Source organism: Rhagoletis zephyria, unplaced genomic scaffold, assembly GCF_001687245.7.
Source record: "Rhagoletis zephyria isolate East Lansing unplaced genomic scaffold, Rhagoletis_zephyria_1.1 Rzeph_scaffold_07918, whole genome shotgun sequence".
In the NCBI taxonomy this organism is placed as follows: domain Eukaryota; kingdom Metazoa; phylum Arthropoda; class Insecta; order Diptera; family Tephritidae; genus Rhagoletis; species Rhagoletis zephyria.
Window position 1 is genome coordinate 1 of NW_016165000.1, and position 18,051 is coordinate 18,051.

Consider the following 18,051-nt stretch of genomic DNA (forward strand, 5'->3'; position numbering starts at 1 on the left):
GGCATGCTAAACTTTTCTCTAACACTTTTTTACACCCCTTTCACTCAGCCAACTGGCAAGCACTTTCATAAAATTTTTAGGTACTACGCAGGAAATGGTGGTGATTTAGATGGGAAGTATACTGCAGTGCAAGCCAAATAAGTAGTTAACTTTTACGCTATTTCAATAACTGATATAATACTCATGCAGAAGCTGACTAGTTCTTGTTGAGGTAGGTTACTTCTTGGACAGCGCCTAAGAAGAGGAAACCAAAAGCACAGACTTTTAGATAACTGTTCATAGTCGCCGTTCGTGAAATCGCAGCTGATTTTTTTTTCGAAATTGGGATATCTTTTTTTAAACATAAAGGCCTCTCACATTAGATAGTACCACCCTAAAGGCAAGCAAAAAAACGTTCGCCGTGCACCGCTGAGCCTACGGTATATTCGCAATTCAATTTGGATTTTTTTTTTTTGCCGAACCGAAAGGTCTGCTTTTTACATTCTTCGGTGACACCTACCCAAGAACCAAACGGGAACAATACCTGGTATTGTATTTGGCGGATACCATGTATTGCGCGCCATGCGACGTAATGCATCTTTAGATATTGCTAGGTTGGTGCGAATTTTGAAGCGGTGGCGTCATTGGCCCATTTTCCTTTGAAAATGCCACTGGAAACGCCATTTCTGTTCACTATGAACGCTGCAGAGGCATGAGGCCAAGATCGGTAATAAGACGTCTCTGCTATGTTAATTGGCCACTTTGCAGCTGCGATTTTATGCGGTTAGAATTTTTTTTGTGGGGTACCTTGAAGGACCGAGGGTATGCGAACACTCCATCAACCAATCAGGTCCTCAAGGCGAATATCGAGCAAGCCATTCGTGAGATAGAGCCAGAAACCGCCACAAGGTCTTTAAAAGCTGGGTTAAACAGGATGCGCTACTTCGAAGCCAGCTGAGCCAGCCTTATTAAATAATCAAATCTTGCCCCATAAATAATGGAAATGATTTTTGTTTATTTTTTTGATATTCTAAAAATAATTCACTACATGGACCATCTTGTAAATAAAGAGTAGGATGACGATGAACTTTGCCGACTTGAAAATGAAATTTCGGTTAAGAAGTTATACTGACACCCATCCAGTAGAGGTTTCTGGCAGTTTCTGCTAGATAGTCAGTGCTGTTGTCGCATGACTGTCGATGTTATCGTACAATCATCAACGTAGCTCACCAAGTTAACTCAAGCTAGCGGCGGAATGAGTTTTGCCATGTTCAGCCAAAGGTCAGCCGGCCCATTTTACTGGGCGTCAAGTGTGACAGCCTATTCTTCTTCTCAGGCGCTAGACGGCAGCACCTAAAGAGCTGACAAAAGCGCCCTGTCCACCACGAAGAAAGTGATCGGCCCGTTGGTGGCTAAGTATGCAACGCTAGTGTGGTCAGCGGTAATGGCGGTAATGAGTGTAAAGCATAGGAGAAATCTATAAACTTGTCAGAATGCAGCTTTGTGTATGGCTACAGGCTGCCATCTCATGTCGCCCGTGCATCATCTCCACGACAGAAAACAAGACGGTGGCGGTTAAGAGTATAACGCCCTGTTATCAAATAGAATAGAATATAGAATGTCATCGAGGAAACTAACCCCAACCCCAACACTCTGCTTCGAAACGATCCGCTCGCCGACATGTGAGGCGCACACCTGCACGACTGGAGTACAGATACAGACAGTGAGCCGTACGTAGACCATAAGTTTGACGCAGCGCAGTACAGAGCGGCACTCAACAACGTGCACAGCGAAGCAGATCGACCGCAGACCATCAAAATTTAGGATACAGAACTTCCGAGAGAGGTAAGATGCATCCTAGCATAACTCCGTTCTGGGTGGTGGGTAGGCTCAACAGCTAGATACCGCACCCGGCTCAACTCAGAAGTCGCACCTGCCCATTAATGGGGCAACCCGACGATCCTAACACCGGAAGTAGTATGGTCTACACCACGCACTCCTTAACATCGGGCTTACCGATCCAGATTATGAAAAGGATACCTGATGATACCCCGGTGAGAACAACAACCACTTCTCACATGTGGAAAAATTTTTAAATACGAAAGAGATTGCGAAGACGAAGGCATACGAAAACAAATACGAAGAGCAACCGAAGGCGGATTCAGAGATGACGACTAAGACCATGATTCAATAATACAAGGTTCGATAAACTGACAGTTGTCTCTCTCGCACCGCTCCCTTAGCAGTGGCACCGTGTTGCTTCTTTGCAAATTTACATGGAAACTGTGTAGCTTTGGTGTGAAATAAAAGTATAAGCTTTTGTGCAATATGTTTATTTGTATATGCATATGAAGCATATTTAACTGATGAAAACGTAAGCATTGGATGTTTGCATCAATCTCATAGTAGTCTTATTTTAATTTTGAGTCATTTTGCAGTTTTTATACGGCTAAATAGCATATAAATTACGTAATTCACGTAGATATAACAATATTACGTTCAACATTTCGTTTAAAATGCCCGATTTCCTGCAAATACATTAGAATTTACAAAAGGAATTTCACTACTAATTGCCTACTTTGCGTACTTTTCTACTACCATTTTCGAAACAAGGGATTGCATTCTTGCCCTTTCTCTGTCCTTCGTAAATGCAACCTTTTGTAAGGGAGTGTCAAACCGCAGCTGTCAATAATTATCTAACCTTGTATTATTGAATCATGGACTAAGACGAACAAGAATACGAGGAGGGGTGCGAACGCGAGTAAGAAGACTAAGACGAACACGAATACGAACAAGAATGCAAGGGCGAGACGGAAGACGAATACGAAGGCAAATACGAATTCGAATACGCAGACAAACCGAATACGAATATGAAGAAGAAGGCCAATAGAAAGATGATTGCGTAGGCAAATACAAAGACAGCACTGAAGCGAATACAAATTCGACGACGAGGTCAAATATTAAGAAGAATACGACGACGAATGCGAAGAGGAATACGAAGACTAATACGACGGCGAATATGCATAGGATCCGCAGACAGAATGGAATACGAAAACAGCGAGTGAAACGAATACCAATGGTTTTTCATTCTTCGGTATGTCAAGGCTTCACTGTATTATTATTATTTAAAATATACGCAGCCGACCAGACGTCCAGTTTTTCGAGCTCTCTTAGCTGCAGATGCTCAGGCACTTCTAGAGCCTCGAAGCTGCTCTCATTATGCATATACATAGGCATATCTATAGTAAATGCATATGTACGGAGATATGCTAATATGTTTAACTTTAACTCCGTACCCATATTTTGAAAAGGCCTTAGCTATCGCCAGCCATACATATACATTTATTAAACTTTAACTTGTGGTGTCTCAAGAAGGAGAGCACCTACGTATAATTTCACCGAAATTACCATGAACAGTTATCTATAATGCTATGCAAGCGGTTTTCTGCTCAACTTTAATCGAGCCTGCTTTTGTTTCGAAAGCACTGTGGTGTAACAATTAAATACTACCATAAGAAAAGGCAATATAAAGAAGATGAAAAATATATAGAAGACAGACTAGTTCAGCTTCAAAGCAAACTACTAACTACTAAATAGTTGAGTCACTTCAGAACTCGCAGGCTTTACTGCAGTAATCTTTCCGCGCACAACCAAATACAACTTGCATACACATTACCAAATGTAAAATTCTAAGAAACAATTTCTATAACTGACCCATCGTAGATCGGTTGGAAGAGTGTAATATATAAATACATAATTATTACTTCAGCCTTAGAATGCCTCAATTTATAAAATAGTAGCGATTTTTTCCAACTTAAGCCAAAGCTAAACTAATTTTAAAGCTTCGCTAAAAATATTGAAAGCTCTTTAGAAGCTTTTTCATACCGTTGCACTCATTTTTTTATGCTTTTTTACGCTCACCAATTTTTAACTGTCGTCCTCACTCTTTAACTAGCTCTCTCTCACTTTTTCGCTCTCTCTTTCTCTCTCTTTCACTAGCTATATCTTTGCCAGTGCCTCTTACGCTAATCTTTGTTACAACTAATCGCAAAATTTCACGCTCCGCCTCTACTTCACCCATTCTTCTACGTATTTGTTCTTTCCTTATTCTTCGTTATTTTTTTTGTTTTTGTGTATTGAGCGCGAACCAAAATTTCTTTTTCGTCTTCTTTCATTTTCTTTCTTGCAGACCCCGATACCGTCCATAAGAGGGTCACGTCGCAATCGTACTTCCAAATCGACTTTTATTTCCAATACACAAATTGTGAGTTTTAAAATTTTAATAGAAAAACCCAACGAGTCAATTGGTATTAATTTGCCTGTTCCATACTCATATCTCGCACACTCAATCGCACGTGCCACTCACTCACTGAGTGTGGCATAGCCCCCGCTACCGACGCCGGCTGCAAGAGAGCTATGTATGTATGTATGCTTAGGTGCTCATGAGTAGTGTGCGGTAGCTGAGTGTAAGCGAAGTTGGGTTTGGAAAAGGACGACGATAAGCATATGTGAGCACTTTAGTAGTAAAATAAATGAAAGAAAAAAAATTATAGATCCACATGCAGTTAGAGGGTTCACAGTAGATGATGATGTGATGCTTGCTTTGGGTAGTGAAAAATATTTACTTATGTACATATGTAGTTCTTGCATTTGGACAAATGTATCGGATAGCTGAGTACCCTTTTTAATGCCATTCACAAAGCACTTCACTCACAGAATATGCACTTTTTTCAAATTCGCATTCTAAACTCATTTACATACATTCAATGGGGTCGCTAATGGTGATTGAAGACTTCTTCATATCGCTTACACGCATTTACTTATACTCGTAATTAGTTATCCAAATCAGTGATCGAACGACAAAAGTTTATTGAAGGAGCGCAATAAGTCGCTCTATTTCTCACTCTCACGCTTTCTCACTGACTCTGTCTCTCTCGCTCTCTCTTCCACACATATACATATAACCAAACTACAATGAGCAGGAAAGAGGCCAAGAGCATTAATCTGTTCAACGGACCAAGGGATTAATATTTTTCTACTCGCGCACCAAAATATTACACGGCTCTTTGTTTACCAGCCACTGATTTATGTATACATTCGGGTGCTTTTTTCACGACAATTTTTTTTCACTCCCTCCTCGAAATTTTATGGGAAATATTTCGTTGCGTTTCTTCAGAATGCTCTACAAAAGTGTTCATTGCGGCGTAACCCTAACGCCCACCAGCGAAGTAGTACGGGTCACTAAACTCAATTTTTTCATGAAATTCTATTTTTTTTGCGCCTATCTCGTAAATAACGAGAGCTACAAAACTTCAATGACAGAATAGTTCCGGAACACTAAATCGCTAACATCGATATTTTTTTAAGATATTGGGCTTTGAAGTTGAGCAACAATTTCTACAATATAGATCAATAATCCATGAAAATTTCACCTGAGCTAAAATTTTCAGGGAATCTTTTTTAGGTAGATACTTCCCACAAAACTTCGAGGTTGGAGTAAAAAAAAAAAAATGTCGCGCCAAAAAGCACCCCAATGATGTACATACCATATTATGATCATTCACTTTTACAACTTGATAATGCATTTAAGTTCTAAATAAGTTAGTGCCCACCCAATTCAAAACAAGCAACTAACAGACATTTTTTCTCGGAAAAAACATATATCTATCTTTCTGCCACACGCCACTCTTTCACTCCTATACATTGTGTTACACTGTTGTCATTACGACTTGCTCTTTGTAATTTGTAACTTTGCTTGTGTGTCTCTCTCTCTCTCTCCCTCTATTTTTTCTTCCTCTCTATCTGCCTTTTTGCACCTGTTTACAATTATGCTAACTCCTTTCAATTGATGTAATGATAAAATAATCAAACGTACACTCTTTCTCTCTATAAATACATTTGACGTTACATCTTGTTAAAAAAATATATATATATAAATATGCAATTTGTCCATCTGTCCATCTGTCCATCTGACACTCAGAATGTCGGCTGGGACTTGCCACATGGACACTCATTGCAGGCACGCTGCAAAGATCTAGGCATGTACAAACTACTTGGCGAATCGCGCGTGCTCTGCTCGAACGGTTTGTGGGCACCGCGTATGCCGTCCTGTGTGCCCACCACCTTGCTGACCAATTTCTCCGACGATAGTGCACCCTCTATTCGGATCAAAGTCTTCAATGGCTCTGGCGCATTTGAACCATCGGGCGTTATGGCCGTATTACCGCAGAGCACAATTCTTTTGGATTGCATGTATCCACGTGTGCGTGGTATACCCGAGTGGACTTGGACCAGCTGGTACCAGCAATATGCAACTGGTAGGTACAAAAAAAGGTCAATTAATTAGACATACATAATTGGTGGTGGCATTTGTTTTTCTGCATGTGTTACAATCCGTGTTGCCAGATGTGAAAAAATTTGGCACCACAAAAAAATCGCGTTGATTTTTGATAATTTTTTTGCTGGCGGTATCACGCATATTCTTCCATACGAAGTAATTTCAAAAAAAAAAAAATGTAATCAAAAATTAATGCGATTTTTTAGAAACTTTAAACTGTCACTTTATTATACTCCAATTTAATAAGCTATAAAACTGCATACCAAAAATTAATTTAGAAATTCTCGGAATTGATATGAAAAGTTTGTGCAATTTTTAAAATTTTTGTACAAAGTTTGAAATCTGGAATTATATGGTTTTTGTTGGATAAGAAGCTGAACTTTCATAAAAAATTAGTGAACCTTAAAAAAAGCAAAAGCAAAGTAGTCAAAACTGGAAAAAATGTTGATGTACCATCTTTTGTCCCGGGATATATATTCTTAATATTTTACAGCATACAGACACAAGTTTCCTAAAATTTGGACTTTTAATATTTTGAGCAAGAAATCCCAATAAAATCGTGTCTAGTTTTAAGACAATGATAAAAAAAAACAAATGGTTTTTCTGTTTTTTGTGACTTTTCTATATTTTTTAGGAATGTTTCGAATTTATTTAAAGCATTTCGTAATTTTTTCGGAGGTTTTCGTATATGTTTTTCGGTACATTCCGATTTTTTCAGAGTTCTCCAGATTTTTCGGATTTTTTGAGCATTATCGGGATTATGTAGGTGAATACATACTAAGATATTTGACAGGTTTTGCGAATTTTGTTCGATAATTTCGATCCAATAAAAATATAACTCTGAAACTTTTCGGATTTATTTCACGATTTTTCATAGTTATTTCGAAAACACTCGCAACTGCTAGATTAGTTTTCAGACTCTTCGAGATTTTTTGAATTTTTTCGGAATATTCCTGATTTTTTCAAATGCTATTTGGACCTTTTCGGGCACTTTCGTATTCAACGGCAGATGCATTTAAAACTGGAAATTAAATTTTTGATAAATATTTTTTCGGAACTATTCAGATTTATTTTAAGATATTTCGGATTTATTTCGGGATATTTAAAACCTTTTAGGTGTTTTGTGGACTTATCTGGATTTTCTGATTTTCCAAGTTTATTTTGGAGACTTCCCGATTCTACATTTAAACCTTAACTTTATGATTTATAAAAGATTATTTCATTCATAATATTTCCTTATCGAGATTAATCTTGAGATCATTCGGAACTTTTAGGTATCTTTGGACTTTAAGGCATTTTTCGGAAACTTTTTGCTATATTCTTTGAATTATATTTGGCTCTTCATTCGGGAATTCCTGGAAAAATTTCATTTATTTCGGATTTGTTTCGGGGTTGCTTCGAACTATTTCTGGATTTTTCGTAACTTCCAGATGTTTTTCAAGATTTTTCGGATGTTTTCAATTTTGTTTCTTTCTGATTTTTTCGAATGGTTAGATTACTTAAGCTTCGGAATATTTGGGATGAATTTGGAGGCTTTACATATTCTGTTTGAATTTTTCGCGATTTTTCGGGAATTTTCTTATCATGTTTGTAATTGTTTTATAAATTTTCGGATTTATTTTTCGAGATAGTTCATAACTTTTATATATTTTTTTTTTGGACTTTTCGACATTTGTGTGAAACATTACGAATCTTTTCGAGACATTTTTCAATTTTATTCGGAAACTTCGTTTACTTTCTTAAGTACGTTACATTTAAACTTAGCTTTATAGTTCAGTTATAGCATAATATTTCCTAAAAGTCCAAAATATCTTTTAACTCGCTCAGAATATTAAATTTTATTGTAATATTTAAGTTTTTTTTTTTAATTGACTGTTTCTAAAAAAACATAGTTATTAACTATAAAGCTTTAGAAGTAATTTTGTATAAGGAGGAAAGTTTTGAATTTTAAATATACGCATTTTGCCGTTTTTAAGATATTGGGCCTCATGCATAAAAAGTGAGCCTAAGCTCAGAATCAATTTTTGCACTGAAGGAGTGAGCTCAGGCTCAGGAATTTGCACTGAAAATCGAGTCGGAGCTTAAAACCTCATATTTTATGCATGAGGCCCATTGATTCCCCATTTCCCTTCCTTTTTCGTGAAAAAAATTCTCTTAACTTATTTCAATTACATATAGAGTATCGCTCTCCCCTTCTCTTGTATCTGACTCTTTCGCACTAACATTATCTATTACACTCATTACTAAATTTCAGGTTGGTCACACGAAGATAAAAATCTACGCTATCGCCTAACAATTAAGGACATACAAAACAGTGATTCCGGCACATTTACGTGCACTTCACCGCGCGGCTTGACCAATAGCATTGCAATCGTTGTGGCCACCTCGACATGTCCGCAGCTACCAGAACCGGTGTCGCCGCTCACGCTACGCTTGGAGGGTAATAAGCTCGGACAGCGCGCCATGTATCGCTGCCCTCCAGGTTATCGCATCGATGGTATTGCGAATGCAACGTGCTTAGCCTCGGGTAATTGGTCATCGCCGCCGCCCACTTGTCAGGCTGTGCAGTGTCCCCGTTTGGCATTGGACGATCCCCATTTGAGTTTGGTCGAGTTGAATACGTCGGCGTGGGGGCGGGCGATGTTCAAATGCCAGTGGGGCTTTAAGCTGACCGGCCCGCCGAGACTGGACTGTGAGCCGACGGGCGTGTGGAGTGGCCCAGTACCGCGTTGCAAAGGTGAGTAATTTGAATAAGGACACTACTGAAGCACACGAAATAAATTTTTGTTCAAATATTTATAAAAAGAAAGGTATGTGAAGAAATTCTTTTAAATTGATATGTTTTGCATAATTTAATTTTGCTTTTATTTATTCCAACAAAAGAAGCTTCAAATTTCGCGCCACAAAATATGGTAATGTAGAGATGTACTAGAAGTAGTGTACACTAATGGATTCAATTTTTAGACGACAATCATTGCTAGTAATACTTGGTAGTGCAAAAGTTCTGCTTTAGCGAATTTTCTAAAACTTAAATATTTACATACTTAGAGCGTAAAATATTCATATCATTTCAACATTTCGTACTACATAAATAGATCTAACGGGATATACGAATAAGTAAGAAATAATCTCTATACTCATGATTTGATGGGCATTAATCCTATACCTTTCTCGCGCACTCATCGGCTGTCTCATTTCCCAGAATACCACTCGGTTTCGGCACCCAGTAAAAATTGACTTTGTGCTGTTGAAAAGTTTGTAAAGTAAGGCAGCGTGTCATCTATAGACTCATGGGTCGCTAAATTAAGAGGAAGTGATTACCAAAATATTGGGGCTAGTCTTTCCTGTGGCCCTCACTCCATTTCTTTGGCATATTAAAAGAGGAAACAGGTTCTGTAAGTAGGTAAGCCGGGATAATTTTTCACAAGATATCGCTTCCGAACTAGAAGCTCGAAGAAGCCCTGCAAGAGCTTGGTTATTTATTACAAGTTTTCAGCCCTGACTTTGGCCCGGCCCAGTACCATTTTTCTCTCCGTCGTTTTATTGTATGAAGCTGACTTCGAATACTATTTATGGTTTGGGTTAATAAAGTTCGCTTCGAAACTTGCATAAGGTCTAACTCAAAAGTTCATGTCCTTCCTCGGCAGATCAGGCAGTAAGGAACATAATGCCACGTGATAGTTTATATTTTCCATCGGATCCAGTGGCAGTTACAAAAATCCTTCTAGTTCGCTAAAAGGGTTTGTGTTCATCAATAATTCTCCTGATGCCAGGGATAAGCAAAGTAAGGCTAGGCCATGTTAAGTTCGGAGGCCGCGTATGAAAAGTTCTATACTTTCGTTTGCAGCAACTGCATGTATGTAGTTGCGAGTGTCCTCAGTGAGTTAGTCCCGAATCTTCCCAAAATAGTCCCAAAATAGTTCTGAACTGGTCTCGAAATGAGCCAGAACTAGTCCTGAAATAGCTTCGAAATGGTCTTGCACAGCTCCTGATATTATCTTGAAATAATCCTGAATGATCGAAAAAGTCGTGAACTTGTCCCGAAATGATCTGAAACAAGTCTTGAAATGGTCCAGAAATGATCCCTTATTTGTCTCCAAATGATCGCAAACTAGCCTCAAAATGGTCCTGCAATAATCTCGAAATGGTCCTAAACTAGTCCTAGAATAATCCCGAACTAGGTTGGAAATGTTTCTGAAATAGTCCAGAACTAGCCCCGAAATGGTCCAGATGAAGTCCCAAAATCGTCCTCAAATATTTAGTCGTGAACTAGACCCGAAACCGCCCCGAAATTGTCCCCAACAAGTCCCTAAATGGTCCTGAAACAGTTCTGAACTAGGCCTGAAATATTCATTTGTACACAAAAGAAGCGATTGCAGATTTTCTCTTGGATTGCACAAGAAGCGGTAAAAAATTTTCGATTAGGTTAACACAAATTTTACCCATACCGACAGCTAAGAACTTTAATCAGTAAAAACACATAAAAGTCACACGGCACAAGATCTGGATGGTCGAACACTGAGATGCTGAACAGCTGTAAGTCGCTGACGTTTGACGCATGGGTACTTTTTCTGTAGCAGTGTCAGTCCCCGTATTGGAGATAATTTCAACCCATTAAAACGTTTACCTTACACCCTACGTTTGGTCCAGGCGAATATCTTTCATATCTTACCAAAATCATCCATAAGTAAGCCGAAGATTCAGTAACACTTTTGTGCAAATTTAGATATTTAGAACACAAATAAGGCAGGATTTCCTAAGTACACTCACGGTCAAAAGCATTTGCCCAGAGAATTTTTGACAACATATGCAACAATTTTTATTTAAATTTGTTTCCGCTAGTTTTTTTATAAAAATATGGTTAATACTACAACAAAACACTTAAGAACACTTATTTTTAACTTTGTGCAAAGCTCGATAAAAATTCAGCAAATTTCCACGCAAATTTTCAATATTTTAGTCAGATTTTTTAGAGTTATTTTCAGAATGCAGTTTTGTAGCTCATTCAAACTAAAAAAATGCATGTGTGAGATATTTTGTTGAAGGTTTTTCGCTATTTTTCCATACAAAGTATTTTAGATTTTTTTTTTAATAAAATGATTGAAAAAATTACCAAAAATCAACGAAAAGTCCTTCAAAGTTGCACTTTATTATACTAAAATTTAATGAGCTACAAAACTGCATAATCAAAAAATCGGATCAAAAAGTTGAAATTTATTGAATTTACCTTTGGTTTGCACAAAGTTTAGAAATCAGATTTGTATGTCTTTTGTAGTAGTATGAACGGTGTTTAAAAAAAAAAATAATCGCGGAAAAAAATTTAATAAAAAATGTTGCATATTTTGTGAAAAATTCTCTGGATCAATACTTTTTGTCGGAAGTGTAGCTTTTAAATGCAACCGCCCTTTAAACACAAATTTTGTTCTGAAAAATATATTCGATGGGCAGTTAAATTTTAAAACCCAACTGTGAAAACGTCACATAGTGGTGTAGTTACCTTAATTAGTATAACGGTAGCACAGAAACTACGAAATCATCAGTTACAACTGCCACAATCTGGGCACTCTATTTGAGCAGTGAGAACGAAAAGTAGCAAGTCATTGGCAGGAAAAAATGAATGCCCACACACACGCACGCTTTTATCGACATAGGATTACTGAATACTTACCAACGCAACCAAAAGATTCCACGTTCAAGTAGGGACTGCTGCTGTTGGCGTTGTCAGCCAGCAACTTGTAAAGTACACGAATAATTGAATTCTTTATTGACAACTCAAACAGGCAACGCAAGCCGTGCTGTGCGGCAAGAAAGAACCAGCGTGAACGTCAGCAGTGTTGAAAGTTGGACGGCGGCAAAAACAAATCAAAAAAAGAACGCATTTTTCTCGTCCCACATTTTCACTTTACACTACGCGGGCAGTAGTTGTATGTTCTTCATTTTTTTTTTTTGATTTACTTAATTGTTTTGCGTGCTGTTTGTTGCTTTTTTAGTGTTTTTAATTTATTTTTTTATTTTTTTTTTAATGCACTAGGCAAGTGTATAGGGTGCTACAGTAGGACGGTAGATTTTTTTATAAATAAAATAAAACACACCAAAATTTTTCGAATTTTTTTTCTTCAATTATGTATGTATGAAACACAATATGTACTGATATGTTGAATACCCACTACGGCTTCTCTGGCCGCACAGAATGCAATATCAGAATTTCCCAAAAATTTTCAAAATTGTCACTTTTTGGCATGGTTCGGCTGTATATCATTTATTACACGTATGATTTCATTATTCAGCTTTGTGAGAGATTCGTAAAAGGGTCATTGTTCCATACGCTGTGTAGGGTTGTTCGAGTTTATTACTTAGAATGTTTACTTACGACTTTTCGATCGACTCTATGGAGTCGACTTTAAAAGTCCACCGGCCGACGAAGAAAAATCGACTTTTTAATAAAAAAATGTATTAAGCATAGATACTCTGCATTTAACTCATATATTAGATATAAATATAAGGGTTAGAATACGCCAAAAATATCATGACTTACAAGTGGTTTTTAGAAAAATCTGAAATTTAGTAAAAAAAACCCCCAAACAGAGACACTAAAGGTTTTAAAAAACATTTAAAAAAATGTTCCAGTTATACAGCATGAAAATGTTGTTTGTGAGGGTTTCTAAAAGTTGATATTAAAAAAAAAAATAAGAAATTTTTTAATTTTCACTAAAAAAAATTCTAAAAATGTCCTTAAAAAATCTCGAGATTTAGTAACTATGGACCACTTTTTGAAAATGTTGCCTTTCCGATGGAACAGAGGTGGCGAGTATTGATAGAAAATTAATTGCCACCTTATAAACATGGGCATATTCCCCCCTTTAAAGTAGCCCGGACAGCTAGTGGATTGGGATTATCCACACGGCTAATGTTGCATCTCCACTGGAATTCCACCAGAAACGTCTTGATCGGTGTTTAACATTTTGTTACGTATTGGTCAAATTCGAACCAAAGACTGTATGTAGAGAATTGCATAAACTTATTAAATTGAGAAAAACTTTCTTGCGTGAAATTATTAAAGTAAACAGCTATGTATATACATATTACCTCATTATTAACTGAAGATTGTGGAGACAACGGACTAACAATATGCAATAATTTCATATACAGAAGAAGGCGCGTTCCTTTTACCGGATTTTTACCGGAATTTACCGGAGATTTACCGGAAGAAAAGTTTTAATGTAAGAGACGCAGCTGCAAATAACTTAAAAAAGTCGAGAGTCGAAGTGAAAACTCCATAAACTGAAAGTCGATCACTAAAATTCGCCTTTCAGAAGTAAAAAGTCGATTTTGGTCGAAAGTCGAAGTCGACTATTTATGCCTTCCCTAGCGCTGTGTGGCATGTGACACCGTCCGTTTGAAACAACATATTGTCCGAGCCCATTTCATCTAATTCAGGTCATAAAAAGTTTGTCATTCATCATTTCACGACAATGTTCACCGTAACAGCGTTACCGACATCATTTTCGAAGAAGTACGGTCCGATGAATTCGCCAGCCCAAAAACCACACCAAACACAGAAACTCGCTGTGAGTGAAATTTTTGTTTTTATTGTTTTCAATCACATAGACTTTCAGTACCCAAATGCGGCAGTTTTGCTCGGTAACGTATACGCCAAGGTGTTATGTGCCCCATTGCAAATCACGCAATACGCGAAATGCTTTTCTTGCTGCATTACTATTTTCATAAAACGTGCGGGTCACTTTTGTGCCTTATTCAACTGTGCGTTGCTCGTAAAAAATTCACTAAATTTGCCTACGCCTGTACCAATTGTATGAAAAAAAAATTCAACAAAAAACAACATTAACATATCACAAATAATTTCTTTCAAAGATCTGCAATACCCTTGAACCACCCTATAGGTTAAATTTTTTGTCGTCTTCAGTTAGTTTTTTTTTTTGTTCGCAGTATACGTGTGCTACATATCACTTTTTTCTCCCACTGTTACATACATTTGGTGTTTTCGAATTGCAACATATTTCACTGTATCATCGCCATCTGCTCTTCTTTCTTCTCGCTTTGCTCACGCTCCCCCTCTCTCAATCTCTCGCTCTCTCTCTCTCTCTGTCGTGCATATGAACGTCAACCCCCACCATGCACACACACACACCATCTACCTCATCCAACTGAAATATCACGCGCATGAAAAATTTATAATAAAACAGCCATCCAATGTTCGACGCCGGTGGCGCCGCTAAATGGACGAATCGGTGGTACCAATTTAAATCAGCGTCGTCTCACTGTCGGCGCTTTGGTCACATTCAGCTGCAACGAGGGACACACGCTGATCGGCGAGCCAAGCATCATATGCACAGAGACTGGACTCTGGTCGCATTCGCCACCATTTTGTAAGTAATAACCAACTACATACGAGTAAAAAAAGTTATTTATTTTATGTGAATTATTATACTAAACACTTCGTGGCATAATTATAAGCGCACCACATATTGAGAGGTTTTAAATAATTTTTGTTTTTTTTTTAATTACTTAATTCAAGTTATTTGTTATTAAAATATAGTTTTTTCTTCAACAAAAGGATATAAATCCAAGTTTCAAACTTTGTGCAATATTAAAAAAAATGTAAGATTACTTAGAAGATTTTTTGGTATACAGTTTTGTAGCCCATTCAATTTTAGTGTAGCAAAGTGCAAGTTTAGAGTAGCTAGGATGTGCCGTCGATTTTTGGCAATTTTTTTGTTCGACGATATATCATTTTATGCAAGAAACTGAGCAACACCATCAACAAAAAAAAACAAAATTGCCAAAAATCAACGGTATATCCTAACTGCTTCAAACTTGCACTTTATTATACTAAAATTGAATTCGCTACAAAACCGCATACCTAAAATCTTTCTACGAAACCGAATTAAAACATTTTTACAAAAGTTTTTTGAATTTTTTTTTAATATTCCACAAAGTTTTTACGGCTTTTGTCAAGGAATAAACTAAATTTTTATTTTAAAAACAACTAAAATTAAAAACAATTAAAATTTGTCAATATGTGGTGCAGCTATTATTATGACACGGTGTGTATGTGGCAGAAAATTGCAAGATGTAATGGTATTTGTATTAAATTGAAAATATTAAAGTCGCGCTGAGGCTTACACTCCTCTCATACACACACAAACACACACCCACCCATATACACGCACACACACGCACACAAACTTTCCATTAGCTTTAAAGTACACATGCAAAGCAATGCTGGCGTTATGTGTGCGTGTGTGTGTATATGTTTGTGTGCCGAAATAATTGGCAGAAGTAAAATGCAAAAATTTAACAACCAAAAAAATATCAGCGGCTGCTAAAAAATGTTTAAACCAAGCTCAGTGGCTCAAGAGTATTGGCCCGAATAGATATGTGTGTAGGATTTTTGTAACGGTAAAAAGCGACGAGTACAAGCGAAGACATGATGAAAGGGAAATTGGTAATTTACAATTTCCAACTGCAATTGCTTTCCTACCATTTTTAAATGTTAATCAATCAATCAAAGAATCGATAACCATTTATGAGCCAAATAAATGAGGCTTACCTTACGCGCAGGCATGTGTGAGTACGTACTTATGGATAAGTATATTAGGATGCCTCGTCAAAAAAAGTTGCGGTTTTTCCGTTGCGGTATTATAAAATTTCTTATATTATAAAATTTCCGCCAAAATATTTCGGAGAAATATAAAGATTTAAAGTGAGCTGGCCTAATTTCAAAATATTTCGAAAAATCTTATTTTTTTGATTCCTTTAATAAAATTTGGAAACATTCTTATGCAAAGCTAAAACTCTTCTATCGTCTGAGGTGAACTTTTGACAAAAATATTTTTAACAACAAATCGGTTCAGCTCACGTAGATTTTAAATATTTCTCCGCAAGTCAAAAAAAAAAAATGCAAAAAAAAATATTAAAATATCGATGGAGAAATAGTTCAGATTTCTTGCATGAAGAGCGATACAGCCTAATGTATAAACTTACAAGCCTTTAAGTTTGTCCAATAAGAACATCAGTATCATCTAGTAATCAATTTCATACAAACCACATCTACATAGCATATATGTACATACATACGCATCTATGTATCTCTTTCTGTTTTTCCCTCGCATCCCTGCTGCCGCTTCTTCACTACTCCGTGCACTCCACACCACTCGTCTGCTGTTCTGGTAGGTCAATCACAATGTCCCTACCCCGGCGATCCACCAAATGGTCTAATAGCGCCGCTCAAATTCAATTATGATTCCGGCGATTACCTGAGCGTTCAATGTCGTCCAGGCTTTGTGCAGTACAGTGAGAATGGTCCGCCCGAACGTCCGAAATGTCAACCGGATGGTAATTGGTCCGGTCCGGTGCCCAAATGTCGCAGCTATGAGGAAGTGTAGCTAATCAAAATGGCGGACATGATGATGCCGGAATCATCTGATGAGTCCACGCAACTACAATATCAGCGTGAATAAAAACAACAACAACAACAAGAAGAAAATTGGCTACGGTATTAGCAGCGCATATCTATGTACATCAAATGTAGATAATACGTACATATGTATGTATGAGTATGCAGTTAAATGAAGCGTATAAAAGTCGGACTATATAGGCAAAACAGCAACAACAACAACAACCACAACAAATATTTATGGTCATAATTTCAGATTTGTATGTAGAAAAAGCGATAAAAAAAAAACAAAAAAATAACAACAAATGTTGGCGAATAAAACAACAGTACACATACGCACACACATCGTATTTTGTTGCAGTAGTGTACCTTAAGGTAAAATGGTTGGGTCAAATACGATGCACACCCACACAATCACACGGCATATTTTCGGCTACACACACACACACACACTCTTACACATTTACCAGAATAAGAATGATCTTGAAATGTAAACACTTCCTTATTCTATCTATCTCAGCAAACATAGGTTTAGCTTTTGAAATGTTTTTCTCAAATTTGAAGTATTTGAGTAAAGTCTCTATTTATAATTAAGAATTAAGAAATTTAAAAATGTAGCTTAATTAGACAAAACTTAATTTAAGAAAAAATAATTTGGTCAACATTTTGAAAAACTTTAAAATTTTTGTTTATTGCAATATAAATTTAAACAACGTGTTTGTAGCTGAAATTCTCATTAAAATCCATTTTTGGGTTCGAAGATATTAATTTGTAAATAAAACACTGCGCTGGTTTTCAAGATGGCGTAGCCGGCATTATTATAAACAAAAATTTCCAAACCTCTTTTACCTGCCTGTCTATACCTGCCATGGGCGCTCGCATGCGAACTGTCAGTTTTCTCGCATTCGAAATTTGATCGCAGAAAAATTTATGATGAACGGTCTACACCTGCGATATATCTCTTACGATGCTTCGTATGCGAGCGCCCATAGCAGGTATGGACGTACAGTTATACTATAAGACTACCATTTCCCTAGGTTGCAAAGGAATCGGGAGAGCAGTTACCTACCGCTCTTTTTCTGGCGGAGTTGTCCCTAAATTATATAATTTAGATATTGTGGAAATTCGACTTTCCCTACTTTTTTTAATTTTCATTAAGTTCATTTCCACATCGAATTTTTTAAATTCCGCAACGTTTTTTTTAATTCAATTTCTAATGAAAATTTCCTCTAAGACCTTTTGGTTATGCTAAACTTATTCATACATATATTTCAATGAAAATTTCTTAGCAAAAATTCAATTACCAACAGAATGCGGT

General features: G+C 36.9%; 1 protein-coding gene across 1 annotated transcript; it reads left to right on the forward strand.

The window, feature by feature from the left end:
* The first annotated feature begins 5,917 nt into the window (after nucleotides 1–5,917).
* On the forward strand, nucleotides 5,918–17,060 carry LOC108374620 (locomotion-related protein Hikaru genki-like). Its single transcript, XM_017630600.1, has 4 exons — nucleotides 5,918–6,296; nucleotides 8,571–9,053; nucleotides 14,521–14,703; nucleotides 16,511–17,060. Exons 1-4 carry the CDS (start codon nucleotides 5,918–5,920, stop codon nucleotides 16,720–16,722), a joined length of 1,257 nt encoding a protein of 418 aa, XP_017486089.1. The 3' UTR covers nucleotides 16,723–17,060.
* The last annotated feature ends 991 nt before the right edge of the window (nucleotides 17,061–18,051 follow it).